The sequence below is a fragment of the Acaromyces ingoldii genome (genome assembly GCF_003144295.1).
Source record: "Acaromyces ingoldii strain MCA 4198 unplaced genomic scaffold FA10scaffold_1, whole genome shotgun sequence".
Classification (NCBI taxonomy): domain Eukaryota; kingdom Fungi; phylum Basidiomycota; class Exobasidiomycetes; order Exobasidiales; family Cryptobasidiaceae; genus Acaromyces; species Acaromyces ingoldii.
The window spans coordinates 4,271,812-4,294,840 of NW_020290247.1; the positions used below are offsets into that span (position 1 = coordinate 4,271,812).

A 23,029-nucleotide genomic window follows, 5' to 3' on the forward strand; every position below is an offset into this window, starting at 1 on the left:
CTGCGAGATCAAAGAGAAGCTCACACAGCCTGTATGAGGTTGTATTACGATCTTTGCTGAGAATTATTTTATGTCGGGGTGTCGAGGTGAATGCGGACCTCCTTGACGCCCTTGTGCGCTGCTTCGATGGCCTGTCTGACCTTGACCTCGACCTTTCTCGCACTGGCGAGCTGCACCTCGGGTGCAAGGACGAGTGTGACATCGACGAAGCTGCTCACGCCGCTGCGCACAGCCCGGAGATTCTTAAAGTCCAACAGGGCGATTCCCTCGCCCTCGCTCTGGCTCTGCAGCTCGTCCTGGACTCTACGAATGGCAGACTCAAAGTCGGACAGCACCGAGGGTTCCACGCCTCGGTCCGAGAGGTCGGCGAGCGCACCCAGGAGCAAGTCAAAGCCCTGCTTGCCGATCAGACCGGCCACGAGGAGGCCGCCGAGGGGGTCCAGAACGGGAAAGCCAAGGTAAGAGCCGCCAATGGCCAGGAAGGTGACGCCCGAGGAGAGCGAGTCGGAGCGGTGGTGGATCGCATTTGCCTTTGAATAGGACAATGAGGTCAGCTTGACGATCTCACAAATACGTGCGAATTCACAATATTCCAAGAACCCACCTCGAGTACACTGGAGTTCTCCTCCTTTGCAATCTTGAGCGTGGCACGGTAGAGCCATTCCTTGACGAGGATGCTGATGAGGGCAAACCACATTGCATTAGGGTCCAGCAGATTCTCCCCTTGGCCGTGCGCATCGAGGGCCGTCGCAGCGCTGGCTTGCGAGGAGGAAGAGGCTGCCGCTTCGGCGGCTCCCAGGACAGCGCTGGCCGCATCGGGAGGCACGGCGCTGCTGACTGCGTGGTGGTGTTCGTGAAGATGAGCTCCGGCCGCCGAGGCCCAGTGCCCCGTCAGACTGCCAATAGCCTGGATGCTCTTTGGCGCATTCTGCAGTGCCGGCTGCAGCACCTCGAGCAAGAGTCCGTACGAATGCAGTCCAATGGCCAGGGCACCGGCGACGAGGACCACACTGACACCCAGACCGCCCATTGTCTCAAATTTGCCGTACCCCAGCGGGTGAGACAGGCTCGCCGGCCTCTGCGACATCTTCCAGCAGAAGAGTGTGACAATGTCGGAAAAGGTGTCGCTCAAGCTGTGCGCCGCGTCGGCCAGCAGCGAGGCCGAATGGAGCCAGACGCCAGCGACGCCCTTGGCACCGCACAGGGCCAGGTTGGCAATCAGGCCAACGACGGTGATGTTGCTCCCTCGGTCACCTGGGACAGAATATTGTAAGCATTTTCTAGTCAAGATCAAACGAGAGAGCAAGACGAGCCGCAAGCGCACCTTTGCCCTTGAGGGCAGCCAGGAGCCGGTCGGCCTCCTCAGCGCTTCCCTCGGCCCCGTGGGCATGGCTATGACTGTGTCCAAACCAGCCATGGCTGTGCCCGTGGTCATGGTCATGGTCATGGTCGTGATCGTGATCGTGCTCGCCTGCTCTGCGTTGCCTCAATCCCCCATTTGCTGTCTGTGCTGTTGCTGATGCTGCCGTTGCTGACGACGATGGCAAGGCAACGTGTCCGGCCGTCGACGAGGACATTGTGTCGAGTGTTTGGGAGCGAGAAGCAAAGGCTGGCGAGCCAATCGACGTCCTCGTTCGCGTCGAAGAAGAAGCAGACGTGGCCGTCGCGGCGTTGTGGAATCCAAAGAGTCGGCTCACGGGTGCCTTTGTGTAGGTGATCGACGAGTTGCCGTCCGTCGACGAAAAGGTAGAGGAGCCGTAGGTGTAGGAGTAGTCTGGCGAAGGGAATCGCACCAGTCTCGGCGGTCCGTGGGGCGAGGGCGGAGGCTGAGCGGGCTGCGCAGAAGAGGGACCAGCGGCGACGAGGTGCGGAGGAGGAGCAAGGGGCAGTCGGGGCTTGAGTGCAGCACCTGCCCTGAGTTGAGCCTGGCCGGCGGAGGGACTGTTGGGTGCTGTGGGGTTGGTGGGCTGGCTGGTAGGGTGGTGCGTCGACTTGAAGCGTGGCTGAAGGGACCGTGTGAACGCTCGTGGTGGTAGTGACAAAGTTGACAATGAACGACGGGCTGCCAAGGCGGCGTTCATCAACCAATGACGGACGGGCCCCAGCCGGACTAGGAAGGTCGTCTTTATTTATATCGATCCGAGGAGTCGCTCCGGCCTGCACTGTCGAAGGCAAAGCCGCAATACGGACTCGCGCACCGCAAGTATTCCGATAAACGGTCGGGCAGGCGGTGCTGTCGAGGGCAAGCCACACGAGGATACCGGGTGCGAAGAAGCAATCGAAGAGCTGAGGTGCTGTGACGCCCTCCTCCCGCAGGTCCAGCAGCGAAAGTTGGGCGCCGGCAAGGGCGGTGACAGATCGAATCTCAGGCGAGACACGTGTTTTATTTTCCCTGTCCGTGGCTTCTGAGTCCAGCGCGAGTGTACGCTCGCGCCCGCCCTCCTTCTATGTCGTGGCTTCTTCATCTGCGTCGATTGTCCAGAGATCGGGCACCAATGAAGGATCTCATCTCCTCTCACCATGAGCAAAGCCATGCCAAAGTCAAGTTCATGATGTGCCAAAGTCTTCGCAGCTCTTTGTAGTGATGAAAGAGATCATATCTACTACTACCGCTGCTAATACTGCCATACTACCGGATCCATAAGGATAAGTCCTGCCTGTAGCAGACGTTCGGTTCCAACTACGCCTCCTCTCCATTCTGCGCATGACGGAGAAGCAAGCCGGAAGCATTCGTCTCATCGTGACTTACGAAGCTCCGCGGCTTTTCTTGACCGAAACACGAAAAGGATTGAGCGTTCCGAGGAAGTCTGTTCCGACGGAGAACTCAATCTGTTCCGAGGGAGAGCCGATTAGAAATTCGCACTGTCTCTTCTGTGCAGTACCATGATTACACGGCACGGATGAACGGTCACACCCATTGATAGCGCCGGCTTGCCGAATGCTCTTATCCGTAGAGCGCAGAGCATCAAGAAGTGCCAAAGACATGCCACAGCTCCGACCAGAGCTGAGGTCCGTCTTTCCCATTTTTAGCAACAATGGCTGAGCTTCAAAAGGGTAGAGTCTAGCCTGGTCCAAAATCATATCAAGATGCAGCCAAGCCTCTTTCCGACCTGTCAGCAAAATGCTTTAGTTGGCTGTGCAGGATTGAAAAATTATAAGCTGGGTCCGTCCTCTGCCGGCCTGCCGGACCCTTCGACACGTCTGATCTCCCAGCCGGCCAGACAAGGGCGACGTTCCGAATAAGAGCGGAAGCCAGCTGATAAAGAAGTCATCGCCTCTTGGGAAAAAAGGTACGAAGCTAAGTGCAATCTTCCCCCACGCACCGGCCCACTATGACGATAGTAGCATGCCAATACGTACTACTGAGCGTGGTTTGAGAGGGAGCGAATTCTCTGCAATTTAGGCAAGGCCGGAGAGCAAGCCGAATCCACCAAGAAAAACAAAAAAGCGAGGGGAAAGAGAAAGTTGCATACCCAAGTTTATTCAGATGCCTAAGCTGACTAGCTCAGTGTAGTAGTAGTAGTAGTAGTCAAATTGGTATTATGATTTCCTGCCAAAACTAACACAGGACCGCACAACAAGGTCGTCTGAGCTGCTCTTCTTCATCCCCTCCCACTCCGAGGTGTAACCTAATCCTATTCCCTCCCTCGACGACCGCCACCCTTCGACGACGGCTGTGCAGCCTACATCGCGCCGGCTCCTATCCCAGCCCACAAGCACGAGCAAAAAGATCAGAGAACGTCAGCCTAAGAGACCATGCCGGGCCGATAAGCTCGTCAAATTTCTCTCGGTCCTGTCCCTCCGACGCTCGTCGCCTCCGTTTACGTCAATCTCTTCTTCGCAAAGCTGCTTCTTTTCTCAACGAATCCGAGCCCGTGCTCGCACGCCACCACCAAGAGGACTGGAAGCGGGAATAAGAAAGGAGCAGAGCAAGCACGTCACTCACGCTCCACCTCCCACTTGCCTTCCTCTCCTTCGCCCTCGGGGCTCTTTTTGCCTCAAACTCTTTTCAATATTCGACGACTGCGTCTTTGGTCAGTTGGCTAAAAATCCATCGACGAGAACGAGGAAACCCTTGGCGTCGGCGGCACCTGTTTTGCGCACCGCAACGCAAATAATTCACTTTACGTCTGCGCCCGCGTCTTTCTGCAGTTGCCCTTTTCCCCTTCTTGATGGCACCCTGCAGGGCTCGTCAAGGACAACGTTGAAAGCTTCCCCTCTTATCTGCTACCCGTCGCGAAAGGTCGACGTCACGGGGAGACGGCACAGCACTGCCAGTGACGCGACCAAACAGGAAGCGATCAGCAATCAACGAGAATGGCGAGACTCTTTAGCAGGAGGACGACGCAGCTCCTTCTCGTTCTCTTGGGCCTCTTCCTCGGCGGCACAGTCGTCTTCCTCTATGCCGTCAATGCTTATTTCTCCATCGATGCCTCGGCCATCATCCAGCCGGAGGAGTTAGGGTCCTGGGAAGAGATCCAGTGGAGTGGCGATGTCAACCAGCTACCTTGGTCGTGGAGGTCAAAATACCCCTGGTTGTCAAAGGCTCTCAATCTGCGACCCTCGCCCACGTCAGCGTCGTCGATCTTACAAGACAGCTCCGACAAGCCTTCAAGGGTCATTGCTGCACCTATCAGCGAGGAGAGCAGGCGCCTGTCTGAAGCCATAGCGAAGGCTCAAGAGGAGGCCGCAAGGGCTGCTGGTTGGGGCGATGCGGAGGGCCAGATCTTCAAGCCACCGGGAAGAGACAACTCGGTCAAGGCTTGGGATCCAAAGGACCCACCAGAGAAGATTCCCAGGATCATTCATCAGACATGGAAAGACAACATCTTGCCCCCCGTCTGGCAGGCTGTGCGTGATGAATGCGCTCAGATGCACCCTGACTAGTGAGTGTCTTTTTTCTTCCTAAAGCCTCTGGATGGCGTTCAATGCTTTGGCTGACGGGTACACACGTCCCTTAGCGAGTACATGCTGTGGACAGATGCCGACTCGCGCAAATTCCTCGTCGAACACTACTCCTGGTTTGTGCCCATATTCGATGCCTATCCCTACCCGATCCAGCGAGCAGACGCCATTCGCTACTTCATTCTACATCACTTTGGCGGCATCTACATGGATCTCGATGTGGGCTGCCTCCGTCGCTTTGATCCTTTGCTGCGCTTCGAGGTCGTCCTGCCAAAGACAATTCCTGTCGGTGTGTCCAACGATGTCATGTTGGCCGCAAAGGGCCACCCGTTCATGGACCACCTGATCCACAATCTCGTCACCTTCAACCACCGGTATCTCACCCATTACCCGACGGTCATGTTCAGTACCGGGCCCATGTTCGTCAGCGCATCGTACGGCCTCTACGTCGACGCCCACGGCCAGTCCATGCCGTCTACGTCTTCGAACCCGGCTGCTGGCTTTTCGGGTATTCGCGTGCTCCCCAAGCCGCTGTATGGCAAGAATGCGAAACCCTCAGAGGCCCCCGATGCCTTCTTCCGGCACTTCTATGGCTCCAGCTGGCACGCCAATGATGCCGACTTTCTCATCTTCCTCCGTGATCATGGGCGCTTCCTCATGTTCCTGGGCGGCTGCATCGTCATATATGGCCTCGGGAGAAGTTTGCTGCCGAGGCTGCTAGGACAAGTCAGCTTGCGCGTCGATGGCAGGAGGAGGAGCAACACCGCGAGTGGTCGGAGAGGCGGAGGAGGCCGATGGATTCAGCTTCCTCTCAGCGATCCCGATGCGAGAAAGCTTCGCAAATCGCTGTCGAATAGCAAGGGTAGTGAGAAACCAAATACTCGGCGCAAACATTCCGGTACCCAGACGATATCGGCAGCTGCTGCTGCTGAGGCCATGGCGTCCGGCTCTGGGTCCTCGACGGTGCGTGTGGCTGCCCCTCGACCGCAGAGGGTATCGATGCCCATGTTTGATTTGAGGGAAGGAGGTGGTGGAGAGGTGGGATCCGAGGAGGAAGACGACTTGGGACCGGGACTCAACGCCGAGCAGGGTAGCGTCCCCGAGAGCTCCGGGCTTCTGGCATGGGTCAGGGACGGTTTGGCGAGAAGTCGGCCGTCGAGCAGCGAAGGAGGCCTCAGCGAGACCGAAGTGGCCGAGGCTGCCGACTTGGCGCGGAGCGGGAGCGCAAGCAAGTACAAGGCAAGATCAAAAAGCTTCATCAACTTTGGGGGATCGGGGGCAAGAGGCTCTTCAGCTCGGGGTGCTGGTGGTATGCTCTACTTGCCGGCATACTTTGTAGGCGACCGAGGCAATAGCACAGGCGACAGTTCGAGCAGCGTAACTTCAAGAACAGACGATGGCACAATGGCAAGCCCGACCAGCTCGTCAGTCAGCAGCACGCCAAATTCTGCATGGTTGGGCTCTACGACGGCCACTTCATCGTTCACCGCTCCTCACTCCCGCACTAATTCGTTGGGCAATTGGGCCGCCAGCTTTTTCCCGACCAATGGCGCAATTGCAAACACAATTCGTGCAGCGAGCCCTTCACTGCAAGGTATGATGGCCACTGTTGGCGCCGGGGGTCGGACGCCGAGCCCCTCGAGACAATTTGACGTCGAGACTGGCAGTGAGATCCTACCTCATCTTCAGCGAGCAGCGAGGCAGCATCAACACGGAGGCTCGTCTTCGTCGTCTTCGATGGGTTTCAGTGGCTCTGGCCTCAATATGAGCTCGTCGACTGATTCGAGCGAGATGGAGCCGCTGGGCAGTGTGGAGATCCACAGTCCGCCAAGCCCCCCTCCTGCGGGCGCCGGTCGATTCGCAGGAACGTGGACTAGTCAGCAGCAGCCGAGTCGCTTTGCCGAGGGGGAAAAGGGGCCAGCATCTACAGAGGCAAGCACTAGCAGCCGTTTGCAGATTGGCGCAACGCCAGGCAGCGACGACCTACCGGGAGCATCGACGACAAGGAGCAATGCTAACCGTTTGGTCAGGAGGACAAGCGCGACGAATCTTGGTGCCACCGTTGCGGGCAACGAAGGGGACATCAACGTGAACAACGCCAATGTGACAAATGCCGGTGAGGATTCGCCACCACCACCATATCAGCAGGCCATGCAAGCACAGCAGCAACAGCAAGAACGTTCCGAGGACGACTCGCTGACGTCGGGAACAGGATCGGCCAACGATGACAAAACGCCGACATTGGCTGCGAGAAGATTTACCGGCCGATGAAGCTGGCTCCTCGCTCCACGGACCTTTTGCACCATTGCTTCCTCAATAGCAGTACAGTACCCACCCACCTCCCCCTTTTCTTTTGCCTATTTCCCCATAGCTTCCATCGCTTCCCACCTCTCCCTTATTCGTCTCGTCTCGTTACGTCTATGGGCTCGCTCCAAAACGAAGAATAAACTCGCATCATCTCTCATCCCGTCAACACTCGCAAAACCTGTTCTGTCGTAGTCTGACCAAGAAAATCTATCATGCTGAATCTGGATCGAGATTTGTCATTTGCTTTGTTTCTAGATGTCAAAGTAGGGTGTTTTCTCCTGGTCTTCGGGTCGTGATGTTTGTCTGCTCCGACAGGTGGTGAGTGAAAGATCTTTTGTTGCGAGTGAGTGAAATGGGAGTCGGCCTTCTTGAAGAACTTGGGCATATTCACGACGCTGGAGCGAACCGGAAAGAATTGTGGGCAGGTGTTCCGGCACGCCTAGCCTCTGCGATTTCATGGTCCTCGCGGCCCGACGTAAGCACCCGACCGTGGCTGTTGTGATCGCGCGCAGACAAGCCAGCGACTGCCACGTCAGGAGTGGCGTTCTTGCGCGGAGTTGGAAGAGGCATGGCGGAGATTGCTGGACGAGGTGTGGAGGCTAATTGTTCCGCATCCCTTCCCACACTCCGAGACAGCCCTGCGCTCGCACGGTGTTGACGAGGCGTTAAGAGGCCATCGACGTTCGCACGGCCATGGGAGTCAGTCTCGTGTGTCTCATGAGTCATCCGTCGGCTGAGGCTTGGCGGAGAACGCGCTTTCCATGTTCCAGTAGCAGAATACTCGTTGTGTTGCGCAATCGAAGGCGTGTCATTGCTCACATGCGATGGAAGAAATGAGTGCTGAGAGCGAGGAGAAGGGCTACCGGTCGTCCTCCCCGCGACGAAAGGCTGGCTTCCGCCTGACTTCGTCTGTACATGCGTCTTTCCGAAGCTCGGTTTTACCCTCGGAGAAGCTCGAGAGTGATGCGACGGGGTCGCCATTGCCGCAGCCACGCCTCCAGCGGCATCATTGAGCTGAGCTTGCCAGATAGGACGGGAATCTCCCATGTGTTTGGACTTGGAGCTGAACGTCGCGCTTGAGTGGATACTTCCGTTTCCCATCTGCATGCATTTTCGAGCGTATAAAGAAAGACTGTCCGCACTGTACCGACACTGTCACTCACGCCGTTGTGGACGAAAGGTCTCGATTGTCCGCTAAAGCTGGCAGCCGCCGCAGCATCGTATAATTTCGCACCCTGCGAAGTGCCCGGATTGAGAGACTTGCGCAAATTACTGTCCCATTGGGCCTATCGATGCGTCAGCTTTTCTTGCAAAGGGGAAGGCAGGAGATCAGACGGACTTTGAGTCGATCGTAGTCGGCCTTCGAAGTGCGCAATGCGCTGGAAAGATTGTGATTCTTCTCTTTTTCCACTTCCAGATCTATCTCGTGGCCTCGTCAATGACATGAACCGCTGATGAAGATGGAGAAGCGACAGACCCGTCTTGAAAGCTGAAAGATGTTGTTCAGTACTACTTCTTCAATGCCATCAACACCAGAATTCACATAAGATGGTGTTCTGCAAGTTTTTGACCTCATTGTTGGCTGTGAGACCTTCAGTCAATCATCCTCACGCAGAGGGAAGACCATAGGAAGCTGCAAACCTTCCGCCACGATGCTGCAAAGACATCTTTAGTGTGTGTGTCTCAACCAGAAGATAGTCCCAACTCACTTTTCGATCCTCGTCTCAAGTACCGCCGCCCTCTCCTGGGCATTCTTAAGGATCATGCGCTGAAAGGCGGCCTAGCGGGTACGGACATGGTAGGATGCAGAGATAGCGTGCGGAGGGGCAGTCTTACCTCCTGCATTGACTTCATCGGGCGCAGTCAGTAGCACAGTGAGGGAACTCCTCTAGCTTAACGCTTACTTGATACTGATAGAAGGAGATTGCGCGCGAGCATATCTCCCTTCAACAAGGAAGTGAGTAGGAAGATGAATACCAGGGAAATACATTCTCACATAACGACGGGAGGTGTGACTCCGGCCAAGAGGGTCTGCCGAGATCAGCCACTCGCGGTGAGTACGAGCCGAGAAGTAAAGAAGAGTCATTTGGATCACCGTCTTCCGGTCTGCCGAATAGCAAAGCTCCGTTAGAGCCAATTCGTCATTGCCGCCCAGGTAGGTCTCGCACGCGGGACAAGTCTTTGTGCCAGAGAAGAGCTGATTGGCGCAATCAAAACAGAAGATGTCTGTACGCCAAGAAGAGAATAGTCAGGATTCAAGGAGCGCGCAATACCTTCTTACATTTCCTTGCTAACGGGAACAAATGGTCACGACAGCGCGGCCTAGATACAAAAGGAGCTGATCAGGGTCTCAGGCTGACGGTCAACAATAGCCTGACCAGTCACCATCCAAGTTTAGCGACTTGCGGCACGACAGGAAGTTGCAGCGCAGCGATTCATCGACCGACATTCCGATGAAGAGTCACCGACTTTGCCACCCAGTCCAATAATGTCGAAGTCGCCTGAGCGCCGTCGTCGCAGCGAGATTGACACAGCGCTTCGGTAGTGACCTTAACTGCGCCACGCGAGAAACGTCGTAGCTGCTAGCTCCTTTCGTCCTATCAAGTTCCCAAGGCTAATTAGATGCTTGTCACGAAACACGGAAAACTGCCAACACGTGTTTGCATTAGCCGGGCAGGATAGCCGCGGAGAAAACTTATCTCAAGTGACAGACCCTCCGGTTTGCGGCTTTCTTTTGTCGCCCGATGAAGTGAAGATTCTTTGCTTCTTTCGCTTCTTCATTTTTAGCAAATGATGTTTTACTTTGAGTCTAGAGGGCGCTGCACTAGTCATCTGCTTCGCCTCTTTTAATACGGATTATATACCTGTCGTCGGTGACCACTGGTCAGGTACCTGATGTTATCCGACCGAAAGAGAAGATCCGCTGCTCCTGCAACCAACGGCGGAATTCCGTGCGGTTCGTCATGGAAGATCCACGAAGCGAAGAAAACAAGATCGCCCAATGATAGCCGCTGCGTGAGCAAAGCAGTAGTGATTCGCATCGTCATGTCGCTGCAGGCAACATGCAGGCAACGAGAGATGGCTGTATGTTGATGGTCGAAGGAATGCCAAGCAACTTGCGCAGGGACACCGTCGTCACGGATGCCTGGATGTCTCAACAAATGATAGTCATTCTAGTCATTGTGCAAGCGAGTGGAATACCACTGTTGCGGTCTTCTTGCTCGCTGTCCCAAGCGAGCTGTGAAGGTACTCAGACCGTGCGGGTGTCTCCCTTTCTTTTTTTATTTTATTTGCTAGGAGAATTTCTCAGTACGGCCAAGGGGGAAAAGCAGGGAGGCCACTTATTTCTGCATCTAATTTTATCACTTCGCCTGGGGCGTCCACCTACAGGAGCAACAAGAACACAAGATAGACAGAGGCTGGTCCTCCCTTTATCTCGACCTTTGTCTCCTGCACTCCGTCAACAGCACCACCAAACACCCCAAACACCCCAAACACACTCCTTTCTCTGTTCCCAGTTCCATAGACAATTATGGTCAAAGCTTCGACGTTCCTTTCAGCAGCGTTGACACTGGCTGGTGCCGTGTCGGCGTCGTCTTCTTCGTCTTCCTCTTCGGGCCACAAGCAATTTGTCCGTCGTCAAAGCGCACAGGCGAGCCAATACCCCCCGCAGCTCCAGACACCACCTCCTTCGAGCCTCAAGCAGGAGTGGGTTGATGCCTACAACAAGGCCAAGGCCGCCGGCAAGATTCCCGACGTTCCCTTGTCCACGGAGAACCCCGATGGCAGCAACACTTACCCGGGCACTTACAACAAGGACTGGTGCAGCTGTGAGTTTTCATGCTCCGGTAATGCCTTTAATTCAATACTGATCTTTTCTCTGTTCATCCCGCAGGGACAACCGCAAAATGCAACGGACCCAACGACATCTACCAGGCCCCCGACAACGAGTGGGCCATCTCCTTCGATGATGGACCGACTGGCGCCAGCTCGAAGCTGTACACCTTCCTTGAGCAGAACAACCAGAGTGCAACGCACTTCATGATTGGCAGCCAGGTCGTCGACTACATGGACGTCGTCAAGGAGGCGGCCAACAAGGGTCAAGAGCTTGCGCTACACACGTGGTCCCACTCGCTCCTCACGACCAAGGACGACCTTGGTGTCGTGGGTGAGCTGGGCTGGAACTTGCAGATCATCTACGACGCCACAGGCTACATTGCAACAAAGATGCGCCCGCCCCAGGGCGACATTGATGCTCGTGTCAGGGCGATTGCAACGGAAGTCTTCAACGTCACCTGCGTCATGTGGGACACCGAGTCCAACGATTGGTGCATGACCAAGGGCTTCAAGACGGCATGCCCTGGCGAGAACCCTGGCAAGGACCGCGCATCGGTTGAGGCGGCTATCAACAAGGCTCTCGTCGGCCCCAAGTCGCCTGGCGTCATTGTCCTCGAGCACGAGCTCCGAAAGGAGACGGTGCAGATCTTCGAAGACTACTACCCCAAGCTCAAGGGGCAGGGATGGAAGCCCAAGGCCATTTCGGACCTCGGCGCTGGAATGCCATGGTACACCAACGCACAGAATGGCGCCGAAGCGCCTACAAAGGCCGACAGCATCCTCCCTGGTGCGATCCAGGCCGCCAAGACTTCGAATGGCAGCAGCAGCAGCAGCTCCTCGTCAAGCTCCACGAAGGGCACCTCTTCTGCGTCCAAGCAGAGCTCCAATGCTGAGCCTCAATCGGCCCGCATTTCGACGGGCGGTGCCACTTCCAACGTCGCCACGTCCTTCTCGTCGATGGGACTGTCGGTGCTGGCCGTTGGCCTCTACCTCTTCTAAAGTGCTTTCTCTTTCTCTCTCCTCTCTTACTTTGATGGACATTATACTTTCGCTTTAGCTAGCTCTCCCTCTCTCTCTTACATTGTAGATTCTCGATCCGCTTAGAGGTCTTGAGACGTCTCATCATCACTTCGTTTCATCATCATCATCAACAACAACATCATCATCATCATCAATTAATTTAGTCGCACAAGCGACCCCTTCTGTATCACCAATGGCTCGTTTTCGGCTGACAATTGCTCTCGTGCGGCTGAAGCAATGCTGGATTAATATTGTTACATGCATACACGGTACTGTAAGTCTGGCTACATGCGACCGAGGCTGGTCAAGATTTCCCTTTCTCGATCCGCACCGACGGTCTGGAAGCCAGAAAGGCGCATCGTAAATGTGCCTGAGCCAGCTGTGAGGGCCCTGAGCCTGCTGCTGTAGCTCACGAGCCTCGCGAGGGGAGCCAGGGCGTGGATCGTCGTCCGCTGCCGTGCGTCCGTGGGCGAGAGCTCGAGCGAGTCACTCGTCGACTCGAGCGGCGCGCTTGCAGACGAAGGGGGTAGGTAGATGCCTTGCAAGCGGCTCTCGCTCGTGCTCGCTCCCTCAGCGCCCTGCTCGGCCAGACCTTCGTGGTCTACATGCTCGACCACGCCGTGCTGCTCGCTCGTGAGGTCTGCTACGACTTTCCCCAGATGCGATTCCTGACACTCTACGCGGAGCTTCATGACGGGCTCCATCATCTTGGCGCCCCTCTCCTTGACGGCTTTCCGCAGGGCAGACGATGCGGCGAGGCTCAGCGCCCTGGCCGGTGTGAGGTCCTGCCCAAAGGTCTGGACGTGCGAGACGGAGATGTGAAGTCCGCTGAGCGGGTTCGAAGTGAGTGGGCCCCTCGAGAGACTCGCAACGAGGCCTGCCCGAAGCGCCTGCCGCATCGCGGTGCTGTCCAGAACCTCGTCGGGCCGCTTTGCAACGGCTGATGCGCTGCGTTCGTTGCCTCCCCGCAGCAGCTCATCGTCGAGATCAATGTCGATGATGTTGCCGCCCAACGTGTCGTCGCCTGGACCATCTTGCGCGCTCAGCCGCTTCAGACGCAGCTCAAGGCCAGCTTTGAGCGGCTTGCCCATCACCTCTCTATCGAGAACCTCTTCTACCCGTGTCTCGCCTTCTACCCCCTCATCATCGCCCGCAATAGTCTCTCGATAGCTGACCCTGACGCCGCCCAGATTGGCCTTTGCGCCAAACTCGCCCTTGAGCCTGTCCCTTGCGATCTCGAGGTGAAGCTCACCCATGCCACTCAACACCGTCTGTCCAGTGCCAGCGGCGCCGAGTCCACCGCTGCCGTCAGTGGAGGAAGAGGAGCCATCGTCAAGACGCAAGCTGGGGTCGGTGCGAACGAGCATGTCGAGAGCCTCCTTCACGTTCGACTCGTCCGATTTGGACAGGGCCTCGACCGACATGCTAAAGACTGGCGGTGGGACATCCACCCTGCGCAACCGCAGAGACTTTGCGTGTCCTGCCCACGGTGTTGTCTTTGAAGATGAGGCTCGCAGATCCACCAGTGTATCGCCCGTCCTCGTATCTCTCAACCCAAGCAGCACGGCAATCTGTCCCGCCCCAATCTCCTCTGTTTCGACGAATTGGTCGGCATAAGGAAGAAGCAGCTTAGACAGCCTCTCCTTTGTTTGTGTCGTCGTGTTGAGCAGCGTTGACGTTCTTGACAGCGTACCTGGTGATTAAAATAGCGTCAGCATGGGCAAGAAAGTGGCTCGTCCTCAAGCGGAGGAAGAAGAAGAAGCTCACCAGCATAGACTCGCACAAAAGTCATGGGACCTTTGCGCTTGTCCCAGACGACCTTGAACGCCAACGCGGCGAGCTCGCCATCCTGTACGCTGACGCCAACCTTGCTCTCGTGCCCATCGCTGTCTTGCTGGTGCGATTGCTCCGATGGAACAGGCCCCTCCTTTCTGACCGCCTCACTCCCCTTCTTCCGATGAGCCGCTCGCGTCGGCGCCTTTTGTGTGCCTGCCCCTTCTGCATCTATGTTTGCCCAGACGCATCCTCCCTCGACACCCCTCTTGGCAGAAGCATCGAAGTCGCCCGCTTCGGTTGGGCTCGGTAGGTACCAAGCAATGGCATCGAGGACGTTTTGCACACCGACGTTCTTGTGCGCTGAGCCGCAAAGCACCGCTAGGATCTCCCCCTTGGCGACCAGTCTTCTAATGGCCGGTCGCAAGAGGTGCGTCGGGACCGAGGCACTTCCCGTACCTGCATCGCTCTCGGTCAATACATGCTCGAGCAGCGCCTCGTCCAGACTCGCGACGGCTTCGACGAGTGCCTCCCTCGCTCTATGCGCCTCATCAGCAAGTGCCTGGTCGATGCGCCTGCGTTTGACCGCTTCGCCTAACGCAACCCGTTCGACAGTCTCGCCTGCTTTCCCTCCAAAAAAATGCACATGCAAGCTGTCGTCGACCAGGTCGATCAGCCCCACGATGCCCTCGTCTTCGCCATTGGCCTTGGCAGACGCCGATGTCGAGTAGACCGGGAGCTGCAGCAAGGTCGGACGAGGGTGGAGCCCTCGCTCGACTATGGAAGCGATACTTTTCCTCAAAGAAGCGCCCACGCGGTCCATCTTGTTGACAAAGACGATGTGCGATCGAACATTGTACCTGTTCCCGGGGCCTCTGATCAGTATTCTCGGCTGAGAAGAGAAGCAGCAACAAGAACTGACCTCTGCGCAATGTTCCACACGCCTTCCGTCTGGCTCTCCACACCTTCGACGCCATCGACGAGAACGACGCATCCGTCGGCGACTCGAAGGCTCCGCTCGACCTCGATTGTAAAGTCGATGTGGCCTGGCGTGTCGACGAGCGTGATGTCGACCCTGCCTCCATCGGCTCCTTTTTCCCTTGCCGATGCCCCGCCCAAGGGGCTCCAGGAAATGGGCCCGACGGCGGCGCTCTGGATCGTGATGCCGCGCTCACGCTCCGCCTCGAGGAAGTCCGTCACGGTGCTGCCCGAGTCGACATCGCCGGGCATCGGGCCTCCTGCCGCTGCTGCTCCCGTCGAAGGCCCGGCGGCGCCTGACGGCGGCGAGAGCGCGCCAGAGAGATACAAGACACGCTCCGTCAGTGTCGTCTTTCCTGCATCGATGTGGCCCCAAAAGGAGACGTTACGGAGCCGCTCAAAGCGCTCTCGCGCATGCTGCGAGGCTGGTGCTGCAGAGGTGGACAGGCACAGGCGCCAGGGCGTCCTCGTCGCCGATTGACGGGCGAGCGTGGCCGCGAGTCGCGGTCGGGTACACCCCTGGTACGCCCCTCGACATCCACTCCCGTACGCCAGCATCGCTTCTCCTCCACGATCAGATCACCCCAGCAGCGCAGCGAGCCAACGGAACCCAAGCCAAGGTTGGAGTTTTTGGTGTTGCTTTCTCGAGGGTTGCTTAGGGGACCAATCTTCTGAAAATTTTGTCCGACACTCGCGCACCCTCCACTCCCTCCTGCCTCATCTTGACGTGACTTGGGCACCAAGCTGATTGGAAAGCCAGAGCGTACGTGTGCCAATCATCCCTGGGAGGATGCTAGAGAAAGACCATGTATTGTCGTACGTCCTTATGCCATCAGGACGCTAAAGTAACAGAGAGAATAAAAAGAAAAGATCATCGTTGGAAAAGAAGAGAGAGAGAGAAGAAGCGAAGAAAATTGTGCTGGTAGAAATACGAGAGAAGGGGGAAAAAGAATACATGATATCGATCGAGGCTAAGGTAGTGCCGGTGAAGTCGGTGCCCTTTGCGGTTTGCGATTGTTGCTGTGTGACCCAGGGAGATGGAGGGGGGAACAAGAAAGGATGGGGACAAATTAAGCCTCCTCGAGACGACGGGTTGCAGTCCAGCTGATGCTGCCGCCGTCCTCGTTGTGATAGTGATTTTCGGGATCGTCGGACCGTGTGCAGGCCTTTGTGGCCGCGGCAGCCATATTGACAGCGTTGCCTTGGCCACTGAGCAGGTACCCGCCCAAGCCGGAGAAGGCGCTCGTCAAGCCTGACAGGCTGACCCGAGACAACATTCCTCCGCCCGCTGCTGCTGCCGCCGCCGCCGCTACCTGCTGCTCCTGTACAGAAGCTGGCTGCTGCTGCTGCTGCTGCAGCTGCTGTTGTTGTTGTTGCTGATAGTAGTCTTGAGAGAACCTGCCACCGTCTTGGGCGAGGGAAGACGAAGACATGGGCCTGTAGTTGCCGCTGTCCCGTGTTGCGGCCACATATGCGCTCTTGGCCACGGGCGGTCGTTGCTGCTGGTGCTGGTGCTGTGGATGGTAGCTGTATGCAGGTCCATCGATACGCATCGACATTCTCGGGCTGTTGTCGTAATTGCTCCCTGCAGAGAAACGCTGAGAATCGGCCCTGTGCTGGTCGATGTACACGGGCGGCATGTCCAGAGCCTCATCGGGCGTCGGCAGGGCAGGAAGTGACATCGACTCATCAAGCTTCATGATGCCGAAGAAGTCATCGATGCTTGGCCTTCGCTTCTTGCGCTGTCGCTCCTCCTCTTGCCGACGGTGTTCGAGCCCTTTCCGAGCCGCCTCAACCCGAGCGCGGCGGTACTCGGCCGCCTTTGCTCGCTTGGCTCGGATCGCCTCCGAGGCCTTCTGGAAGCTCCATTCGCGGATGAATTCTGGTCGGGCCACGGAGCCAGCCTCGTCGGCTTCTTCATCGAGGTAGTCTTCGACAAAGTGGTCGTCTCCGCACCAGAGGGCCGAGTCAAACGTGTCGAGACCATCGTCATTGAATCGGCTCTCCCTTTGCTCGTCTTCACCGCTTGCATACGGCGACACAGGACCGTGGGATTCAGCCGATGACGATGCACTGGACTGCGTGCTCGACTTGGAGTGGCCCGCCTCGCTCATTTCGCCGCTGATGGCGACTACGGGCAGCGCTCCACCCTGCTCTGCCTCATCGCGGCGGTCCAACGCAGGTGTGGAAGGAGCGATCGACTCAACGTCAATGTCGGCACCGGCCTCGAGATCAAAGGAGTCGCGAGCTGAATCCTCGACAGTCTGAACACGATCTTGAGCATAAGGAACAGGCGTGGGCGCATTGCTGCCCGGAGTTTCTGCTTCGGTCGTCGCCTCCTCTTCCTCATCCAAAGTCTGCAGCTTGCTGACGCCCAGCCCGACCAAATCGGCTTCCGAAGCTGCGACGCCGTCCAGGACATCCATGGCTCCAGTCAGATGGTCCTGGCTACCCTTCTGGGACGAAGAGTCATGTTCGTTGTGCTGGTGGTGGTGGTCGTGCTCCGATGTCAATCCGCTCGACAGATTGGTGCCCACGCTGCCGCTGCCAAAGCTGGCGCTTCCCATGCTGCTGTCATAGGCAAAGACGTGCTTTCGGTTCTTGCCCACCATGCCACTGCCTGAGCTGCTCCTCTGCACATTCGCATCTTTGGTGGGCGTCGTCTTTGGTGGTGTTGAAGTGAGGCTACTGAGCGTCGTCGAGCAGCTCATGCCGCCGTTCACATCGTCAAACGTGCTGTCTTCACCCTTGTACGCCCCTCCATCGCGGCGAAGCGGGCTGTCTCCTCCGCTGCTGATCGTCGTGTTGAAGGTTGAGTTGACTCCAGAGGCGTCCTGGAAAGAGCTGGCGAGCCTGGCATTCTCTGCCCTAAGCGCATCGGCCTCCTCCTTGGCCTTGAGATGTTCCGATCGCTCGTGCTCAAGACTGCCGGCAAGGTTAAAGATCTGCTGACGCATATCCTTGAGCAGCTTCACGGCCTGAGGGGGAGGAAGGGAAGCTGCACCGTCGTGCTGGGGAATCTTTGGCGAGAAGTAGCCCGCATTCGCCGATGGGCTCGCACCACCCAGCGCGGGACTCCTGAGCGCTGAGACAAGATCCATTGGGAAATCGGCATAGCTGACGTCGTCGGCCGCATACTCTTGCCGAGGACGGGGCGGTGCAATGCCGTGCTGGTCGACGAGGTCGAGGAGTTCCTTGACCTTGCTCTGCGCATTTGCGCGGAGCCGTTTTTCCTCGTCGAGTACCGCACGGTCCTTTTGCGACGACTTTTCCAAATCGCCGCACCGTGTCCTCCAGCCTTCGACGTCGTCTTGGAGCATGTCTCGCTCGGCCTCTGCATCCTCGAGCTTCTCCGCTTTCTGCCGGAGCTCTTCTTCGACCTTTTCCCTTTCCTCCTTGAAAGCGTCTTCGCGAGCGTCTCGCACAGCCACGATTTCGGCGATGGCCGTCTCGAGGTGTTCGATGCGAGTACCCAGGCCTCTTTTCTCCTCGGCGCTCCAGCGCTCCAGTTCAGTGTATTCGCGCGTGGACCGCTCCGTCTCGTGAGCCATCTCACGGTTGAGACGGGCAACCTCCTTGCGGACGTCGTCTAGCAGAGCCACATCGCGCTGATGCTTTGACTTGAGCTCCTCGAACATTGGCATGGGAACACCGCCGCCAGCCGCAGCGCTCGACGCTGGAGCAGACTGTGGTGGGAAATAGCTTGGGGCGGGCGAATTTGTACCGACAGTCTCGGCAGGAGCAGAGCCCGGAGCATTGGTCTTGGTTGGTGTACTCGGCGAGGCGGCCTTGTAATGGATGCTGCTCCGCCGCATGCCCGTGACCCCGGAAGCATTAGAAGAAATGACGGGAGAGGAAGAGGGAACGCCGTGGCCGAGGTCTTCGCGAGAGACGGCGAGGGGCGAAGGCATATTCGGGGCCGGGTTGTAGATGATGCTCCCGCGGCGGTTGGATGCAGAATTGGTCGACGCCGACTTGGTACTTGCCTCTGAGCTGATTGAATCGTTGGGAACTGGATGCTGGGCCGCAGAGCGTTCGAGATCGGCTGCCGATGTCGACGTGGAGAGACCGCTGCTTCCTAAGCGAAGTGCGCGCATGCCCTGTCGAGGGGGAGTGGAACTAGTGGGTTGGTTGGTGGCAGAGGGGACGGATGAAGCGGACGAGATGGCCGAGCTCATGCCACGCGGTGGAGCCGGCATCGAAGAGCGCCAGCTCCTCTTCGTATCAATACTGGGAAGATCCTTCGGAGACGGTGAGGCACGCGCATCGGCAAGCTTCTGCTGAGCGCTCGAAAGAGACCAGGGTGCCCCCGCGTTCGAGTCGAGAGTTGCATGGTTCGACGAAATGCGAGCACGGTCCGGCTCGCTGGACGCAATCGATGCCTCAGAGTCTGCGCTTTTCTCCGGCTCGGACTCTTCCTGGGACGACGAAGAGGCAGACATGGTCGGAAGCGACATGCTAGGCGTCATGGTTCCGAGTTGCGAGCCCATAAAGAGACTCGCCGGTCGGCTCTTGAGCTTCAGCGGACGCGGCGTCAGGCTCGCCCGCCTGCTCCTCTTCACGGCCTCCTGCTCGGCTTCCTTTTGGCGTTTGCGCTCCTGGTCCATGAACGATGCCTTTTCCTTGACTGGCGACATGGATGCCCCTTCTTCCTCTTCTTCCTCCTCCTCAAGAAGAGTTCCCAGACCTTCCAGCTGATCACCAGAGAGGAACATCGACTGGGGCCGGGCAGAAGTAGCAGTGGACTCGGCGCTCGCGGTGACGGCCGGGGACTCTGACGGCAGCGAAGGGCTGGTACCGCCCCCAAGCGCGACAGCAGCTGCTACACCACCACTCGCCACGGGAGGGGCGAGGCCACGGGCACCGATGATCGAAGACGGGCGCTCGCTGCTCGTCGAGGCCATGTTTGACTCAAGCAAGTTGAGGCTCGCTCGCTTGTCCATGCCGTCTGGACCGTGGACATCATCAAAGGACGGCAGCTGGACACTGCTTTGACGCGAGTGCCTCCTGTCGTTGAGGTCCGACCGTGTCTCACGGTGCTGACCCGGCGATGAGGACGATGGTCTACGACCTTCGAGCTTTTCGAGAGCCGTGAGACGCTCGTCGTCGTTGTCGTTCTCACGCGCGGCCTGCAGGGCGCTCCGCCAATCGCTGTTGATACCAGAGGGCTGGCGCTGGTGTGAGAGTCGAACACCGGACCGACGGTCGGCCGCAATGTCGGAAGAGGAGGCCAGTGGTGAGTTGCCGAAAAGGACACTGGCAGACTGCAGCCCACTGAACCGGTTCGAGCTTCTGCGACGGTTCGCACTGCTGCTCAAGCTGTCCGATGACGGCGCTTGACTCATGGCTGCGAGGAGGCCCAGACCGCCCATAATCTCCATGCTCTCCCTCTTTGTGGCTACGCTTGATTTGCGCGTGTGACGGCTGGCCCTGCGAGCATGCGCCTTTGGCTGCTGCGGTGTGATATCGTTGGAAGTATCGACGATCGCATCTGCAGGCGTCGATGGAGCCGTCTGGAAGGCCGACGGCTGGGCCATTGTTGGTGTTTTGAGGCACTCGTCTTCGATCTGAGCATCGACGTCGTCCCAATCGCCCCGTGCAGCTTCGTCTGCATCGATCTTAGCCTCCTTTGGCTTGCCGCCGAAGAGGGACTCGTCGATGAGCGAAACTTTGATTTCGTGCTTTGCACCTCCGAAGAAGCTAACGGGGCGAGCCCGGCCTGTTGCGCTTCTCGAGCCGCTCCGGGAGTGACCTCTTGTGTGGCTCGTGGCCGTGTTGGCTACAAAGCTCGTCGAGTGTCGAGTAGCTGGAGCGGTGCTGTTCTCTGCAAGACCTGTGTTGGCTGCGACGGCGGCCGTAAAGGTTGCCTGTGCAAGGGCAGTCTGAGAAAAGGAGATTGACCCGGTCCTCGAGTGTCCTCGACCGTGGCCGGCACGGGACGACGTTCGAGAATGCCTCCTTGAATGCTGCTGCTGTTGGACCTGCGACACATCTCCAGCCGACGAGGGACGGCTTCCAGCGCTCTCTCCCACGTCAGAGGCGAAGAGATGGCCATTGCTCTGCCTGGCCGCGTTCTCAATGACGTTTCCCACGATGGACGTCGGCGACGAAGATCGCTGTTGGCGGCTTGGACCGGCCGAGCCGCCAGTGTAGTTCATCGAGATTCGCTTTGCCTTTTCAGCCTGCGCCTGCTTGGCTTGGTAGGACTTGAGCTGTGCACGGGCAGTGTATCTGTCAGCTTTGCAATCTGGCATGAGTCTTTGGCCCTTCTCTGGTCAGACTCACCTTCTTTTTGGCGGATTGGATTCTGCTATCGCGATCCTTGCCTCGGTTGCTGGAGCCGGCAACGGGCATGGCGACGGTCTCTTGCATGATGGAGGTATGCTTAAGGATGTACTGCGGTTGCTTTCTAGCTGCTTTTGAAGTGCGGTCGCCGCCCTTGAGTCTCGTGTCTGGGCGTGATTACCTTGGACGCGGGCCTTGAATGGTCACTGGTTTCGCTTAAGGTGTGCTGGTTGTTCAGTGCTTAGAGAAATGTTGGCGAGGGAGCGAACGGTAGCGAGGAATGAGAGAGAGAGAATGTGTGTGTGTCTGTGTCTGTGTGTTTCGAGCGAGAATGAGCGAGAGGAGAGGAAGAGAGAGAGGAAGAGGCGGAGAGAGCGACGAGAGTGAAGATTGAGGGAGACGCGGGCTTGAACAGAGGTAATTTAAAAAAAGGGGAGGATATATCCTCCTTTTCGTCACCCGCACGTATTCGCCAGCGAGCAGGGAGGGAGAGGGGGGGTGAACGGTGTCGTCAGCCCAGCGGACCAGTAGCTCGTCGTTCGGATCAAGAAGAAGGGAGGGTTGGTGAAAGAGCGAGGATGGATAGGGAGAGAGAGGGACAGGCGTACTGAATTTGGCCGGCAAGGTCTTGGACCAAGAAAGGGATAAACGGCACTGGTATTGGAGAAAGGGCCTAGCGACGCCTCAAGCAGGCGGCGGCCAGTGACTTTCCCTTTTCCATTTTCCAAAGAAGGGAAAAGGCACCCCCGTTTTTCGTATTGCTCCGAGTTTAAGCTGTTGGAATGGTTTGTTGCTTAATTCTTGTATCGAAGCGGCACGCGGGCACAGAAGCCACTGGACGCGCTAGTGCAGCCCGTCCAAACCCCTGCGTGCATGTTTCGTTCGTTTGTGAAATGGGAGCCGGATCGGATCCATGCAAACAGATAGAGGCCTGCCATTTCAGGATATGAGAAGGGTGATCGAGGATGCAATCTGTAAGAGCAGCTTCCGCGAGTCGGACATTGACTGCGGGCAATCGTAAAGATCAGAGCTTCTTCAAATTAGGATTAGGAGGCGGGCCTCAGGGCCGGTCGTCTGGCGACTTCAATCCAAGATGAGGCCATTAACACTGTCTTCGAAGCGCTCTCTCCTTCTCCTTGATGCTCATGTCTCTGCTTTCGTGTTGGCGCTGGGCCCCTCTCGACCTCATTGACATGTTCTGAAGGAGGGAAGAGAAAGGCAGAAAGGGGAATGTGGATTTAACAAACCAAGCCACGCCGGAAGCATCGATCGGATCTCGTGAGCTGCAGCCCCAGAAAAGGTGATAAGCTCTGGAGCGGGCGGTCAATGTTGGGCACAGGCAGGCGAGCTCGAGCACGGCGTCTTTGTGCGCTCTTGCGAAGACGGGTTTTTGCTCCTAGATTGAACGTGCAAAGGAGTGCAGAAGATGAGTTGATATTCGCCCTGCAGATATGATCAAGAGATTCATCTGCTGGTGTGAAACGGCACCACTCTCCGAGGCAAGCTTGTGTGAATTAAGACTCAAGAACGAGACCGTTTTACGGTGGTTTCTGGTAATGTCACAGTCTCATCTACTCGAATACACAATCGGAGCGTCTGCCTTCCATGCACCGAAGAGCCAGCTTTACCCTTGTATTGCGAGGGAAAGACCGCCGAAAGAGTAGTTGAGGACTGTAGATAGCAGCGACTGTCGAGTTTGCTTAATTTCACCGTTGGACACATTTGCAGAACGTGGTTGCGTTTGGGACATGGCCAAAGGCAGTGCGAGACAGACAGCATGTGAGGGAGGACCTGTGAGACGAAGTGAGAGCGTCGAGAGGCCACGTGGGACTCGTTCCCTCAGTCGAACATCGCAAAGGAAAGCTGCTGGATGGAGAGAGCTTTCAAGCTTGTCGGACAAAGAAACGTTCCCTGGCACTGCTCA

The 23,029-nt window shown here is 57.3% G+C and overlaps 6 protein-coding genes across 6 annotated transcripts; 2 read left to right on the forward strand and 4 right to left on the reverse strand.

Annotated features, from left to right (window-relative positions):
• Positions 1–68: 68 nt before the first annotated feature.
• Positions 69–2,081, reverse strand: FA10DRAFT_271055 (hypothetical protein; the record flags this gene model as incomplete). The annotated part of the gene is made up of 3 exons (XM_025523086.1): positions 69–530; positions 605–1,254; positions 1,325–2,081. The coding sequence occupies 3 exons, from the start codon at positions 2,079–2,081 to the stop codon at positions 69–71; spliced, it is 1,869 nt and encodes a 622-aa protein (XP_025381540.1).
• Positions 2,082–4,117: 2,036 nt separating this feature from the next.
• Positions 4,118–7,448, forward strand: FA10DRAFT_46966 (hypothetical protein). The gene is made up of 2 exons (XM_025525503.1): positions 4,118–4,886; positions 4,962–7,448. The coding sequence occupies exons 1-2, from the start codon at positions 4,318–4,320 to the stop codon at positions 7,174–7,176; spliced, it is 2,784 nt and encodes a 927-aa protein (XP_025381541.1). The 5' UTR covers positions 4,118–4,317; the 3' UTR covers positions 7,177–7,448.
• Positions 7,421–10,022, reverse strand: FA10DRAFT_277906 (hypothetical protein). The gene is made up of 11 exons (XM_025523414.1): positions 9,598–10,022; positions 9,201–9,438; positions 9,117–9,156; positions 9,049–9,060; positions 8,922–8,992; positions 8,854–8,867; positions 8,756–8,794; positions 8,690–8,701; positions 8,552–8,631; positions 8,376–8,498; positions 7,421–8,313 (listed from the first exon to the last, which is right to left on the reverse strand). Exons 1-11 carry the CDS (start codon positions 9,659–9,661, stop codon positions 7,600–7,602), a joined length of 1,407 nt encoding a protein of 468 aa, XP_025381542.1. The 5' UTR covers positions 9,662–10,022; the 3' UTR covers positions 7,421–7,599.
• Positions 10,023–10,777: 755 nt separating this feature from the next.
• FA10DRAFT_214701 (glycoside hydrolase/deacetylase) lies at positions 10,778–11,868 on the forward strand (the record flags this gene model as incomplete). The annotated part of the gene is made up of 2 exons (XM_025518480.1): positions 10,778–11,042; positions 11,108–11,868. Coding segments are annotated over 2 exons (1,026 nt in total), but the record flags the coding sequence as incomplete, so codon positions are not given.
• A 485-nt stretch (positions 11,869–12,353) lies between these two features.
• Positions 12,354–15,358, reverse strand: FA10DRAFT_274310 (P-loop containing nucleoside triphosphate hydrolase protein; the record flags this gene model as incomplete). Its single annotated transcript, XM_025523213.1, has 6 exons — positions 12,354–13,521; positions 13,558–13,762; positions 13,837–13,918; positions 14,105–14,702; positions 14,765–15,237; positions 15,272–15,358. 6 exons carry the CDS (start codon positions 15,356–15,358, stop codon positions 12,354–12,356), a joined length of 2,613 nt encoding a protein of 870 aa, XP_025381544.1.
• A 532-nt stretch (positions 15,359–15,890) lies between these two features.
• Positions 15,891–21,192, reverse strand: FA10DRAFT_277909 (hypothetical protein; the record flags this gene model as incomplete). The annotated part of the gene is made up of 2 exons (XM_025523415.1): positions 15,891–21,032; positions 21,106–21,192. The coding sequence occupies 2 exons, from the start codon at positions 21,190–21,192 to the stop codon at positions 15,891–15,893; spliced, it is 5,229 nt and encodes a 1,742-aa protein (XP_025381545.1).
• Positions 21,193–23,029: the final 1,837 nt, after the last annotated feature.

What these genes read in the sequence shown, in the direction of transcription:
- FA10DRAFT_46966 (XM_025525503.1), top strand. Translation starts at nt 4,318, where the DNA reads ATGGCGAGACTCTTTAGCAGGAGGACGACGCAGCTCCTTCTCGTTCTC. An exon ending in GCTCAGATGCACCCTGACTA is followed by an intron (nt 4,887 to 4,961) that starts GTGAGTGTCTTT and finishes CACGTCCCTTAG; the next exon opens with CGAGTACATGCTGTGGACAG.
- FA10DRAFT_277906 (XM_025523414.1), bottom strand. Translation starts at nt 9,661, where the DNA reads ATGTCGGTCGATGAATCGCTGCGCTGCAACTTCCTGTCGTGCCGCAAG. An exon ending in TCCCGTCGTTATGTGAGAAT is followed by an intron (nt 9,157 to 9,200) that starts GTATTTCCCTGG and finishes TCCTTGTTGAAG; the next exon opens with GGAGATATGCTCGCGCGCAA. An exon ending in GACCTTTCGTCCACAACGGC is followed by an intron (nt 8,314 to 8,375) that starts GTGAGTGACAGT and finishes AAATGCATGCAG; the next exon opens with ATGGGAAACGGAAGTATCCA.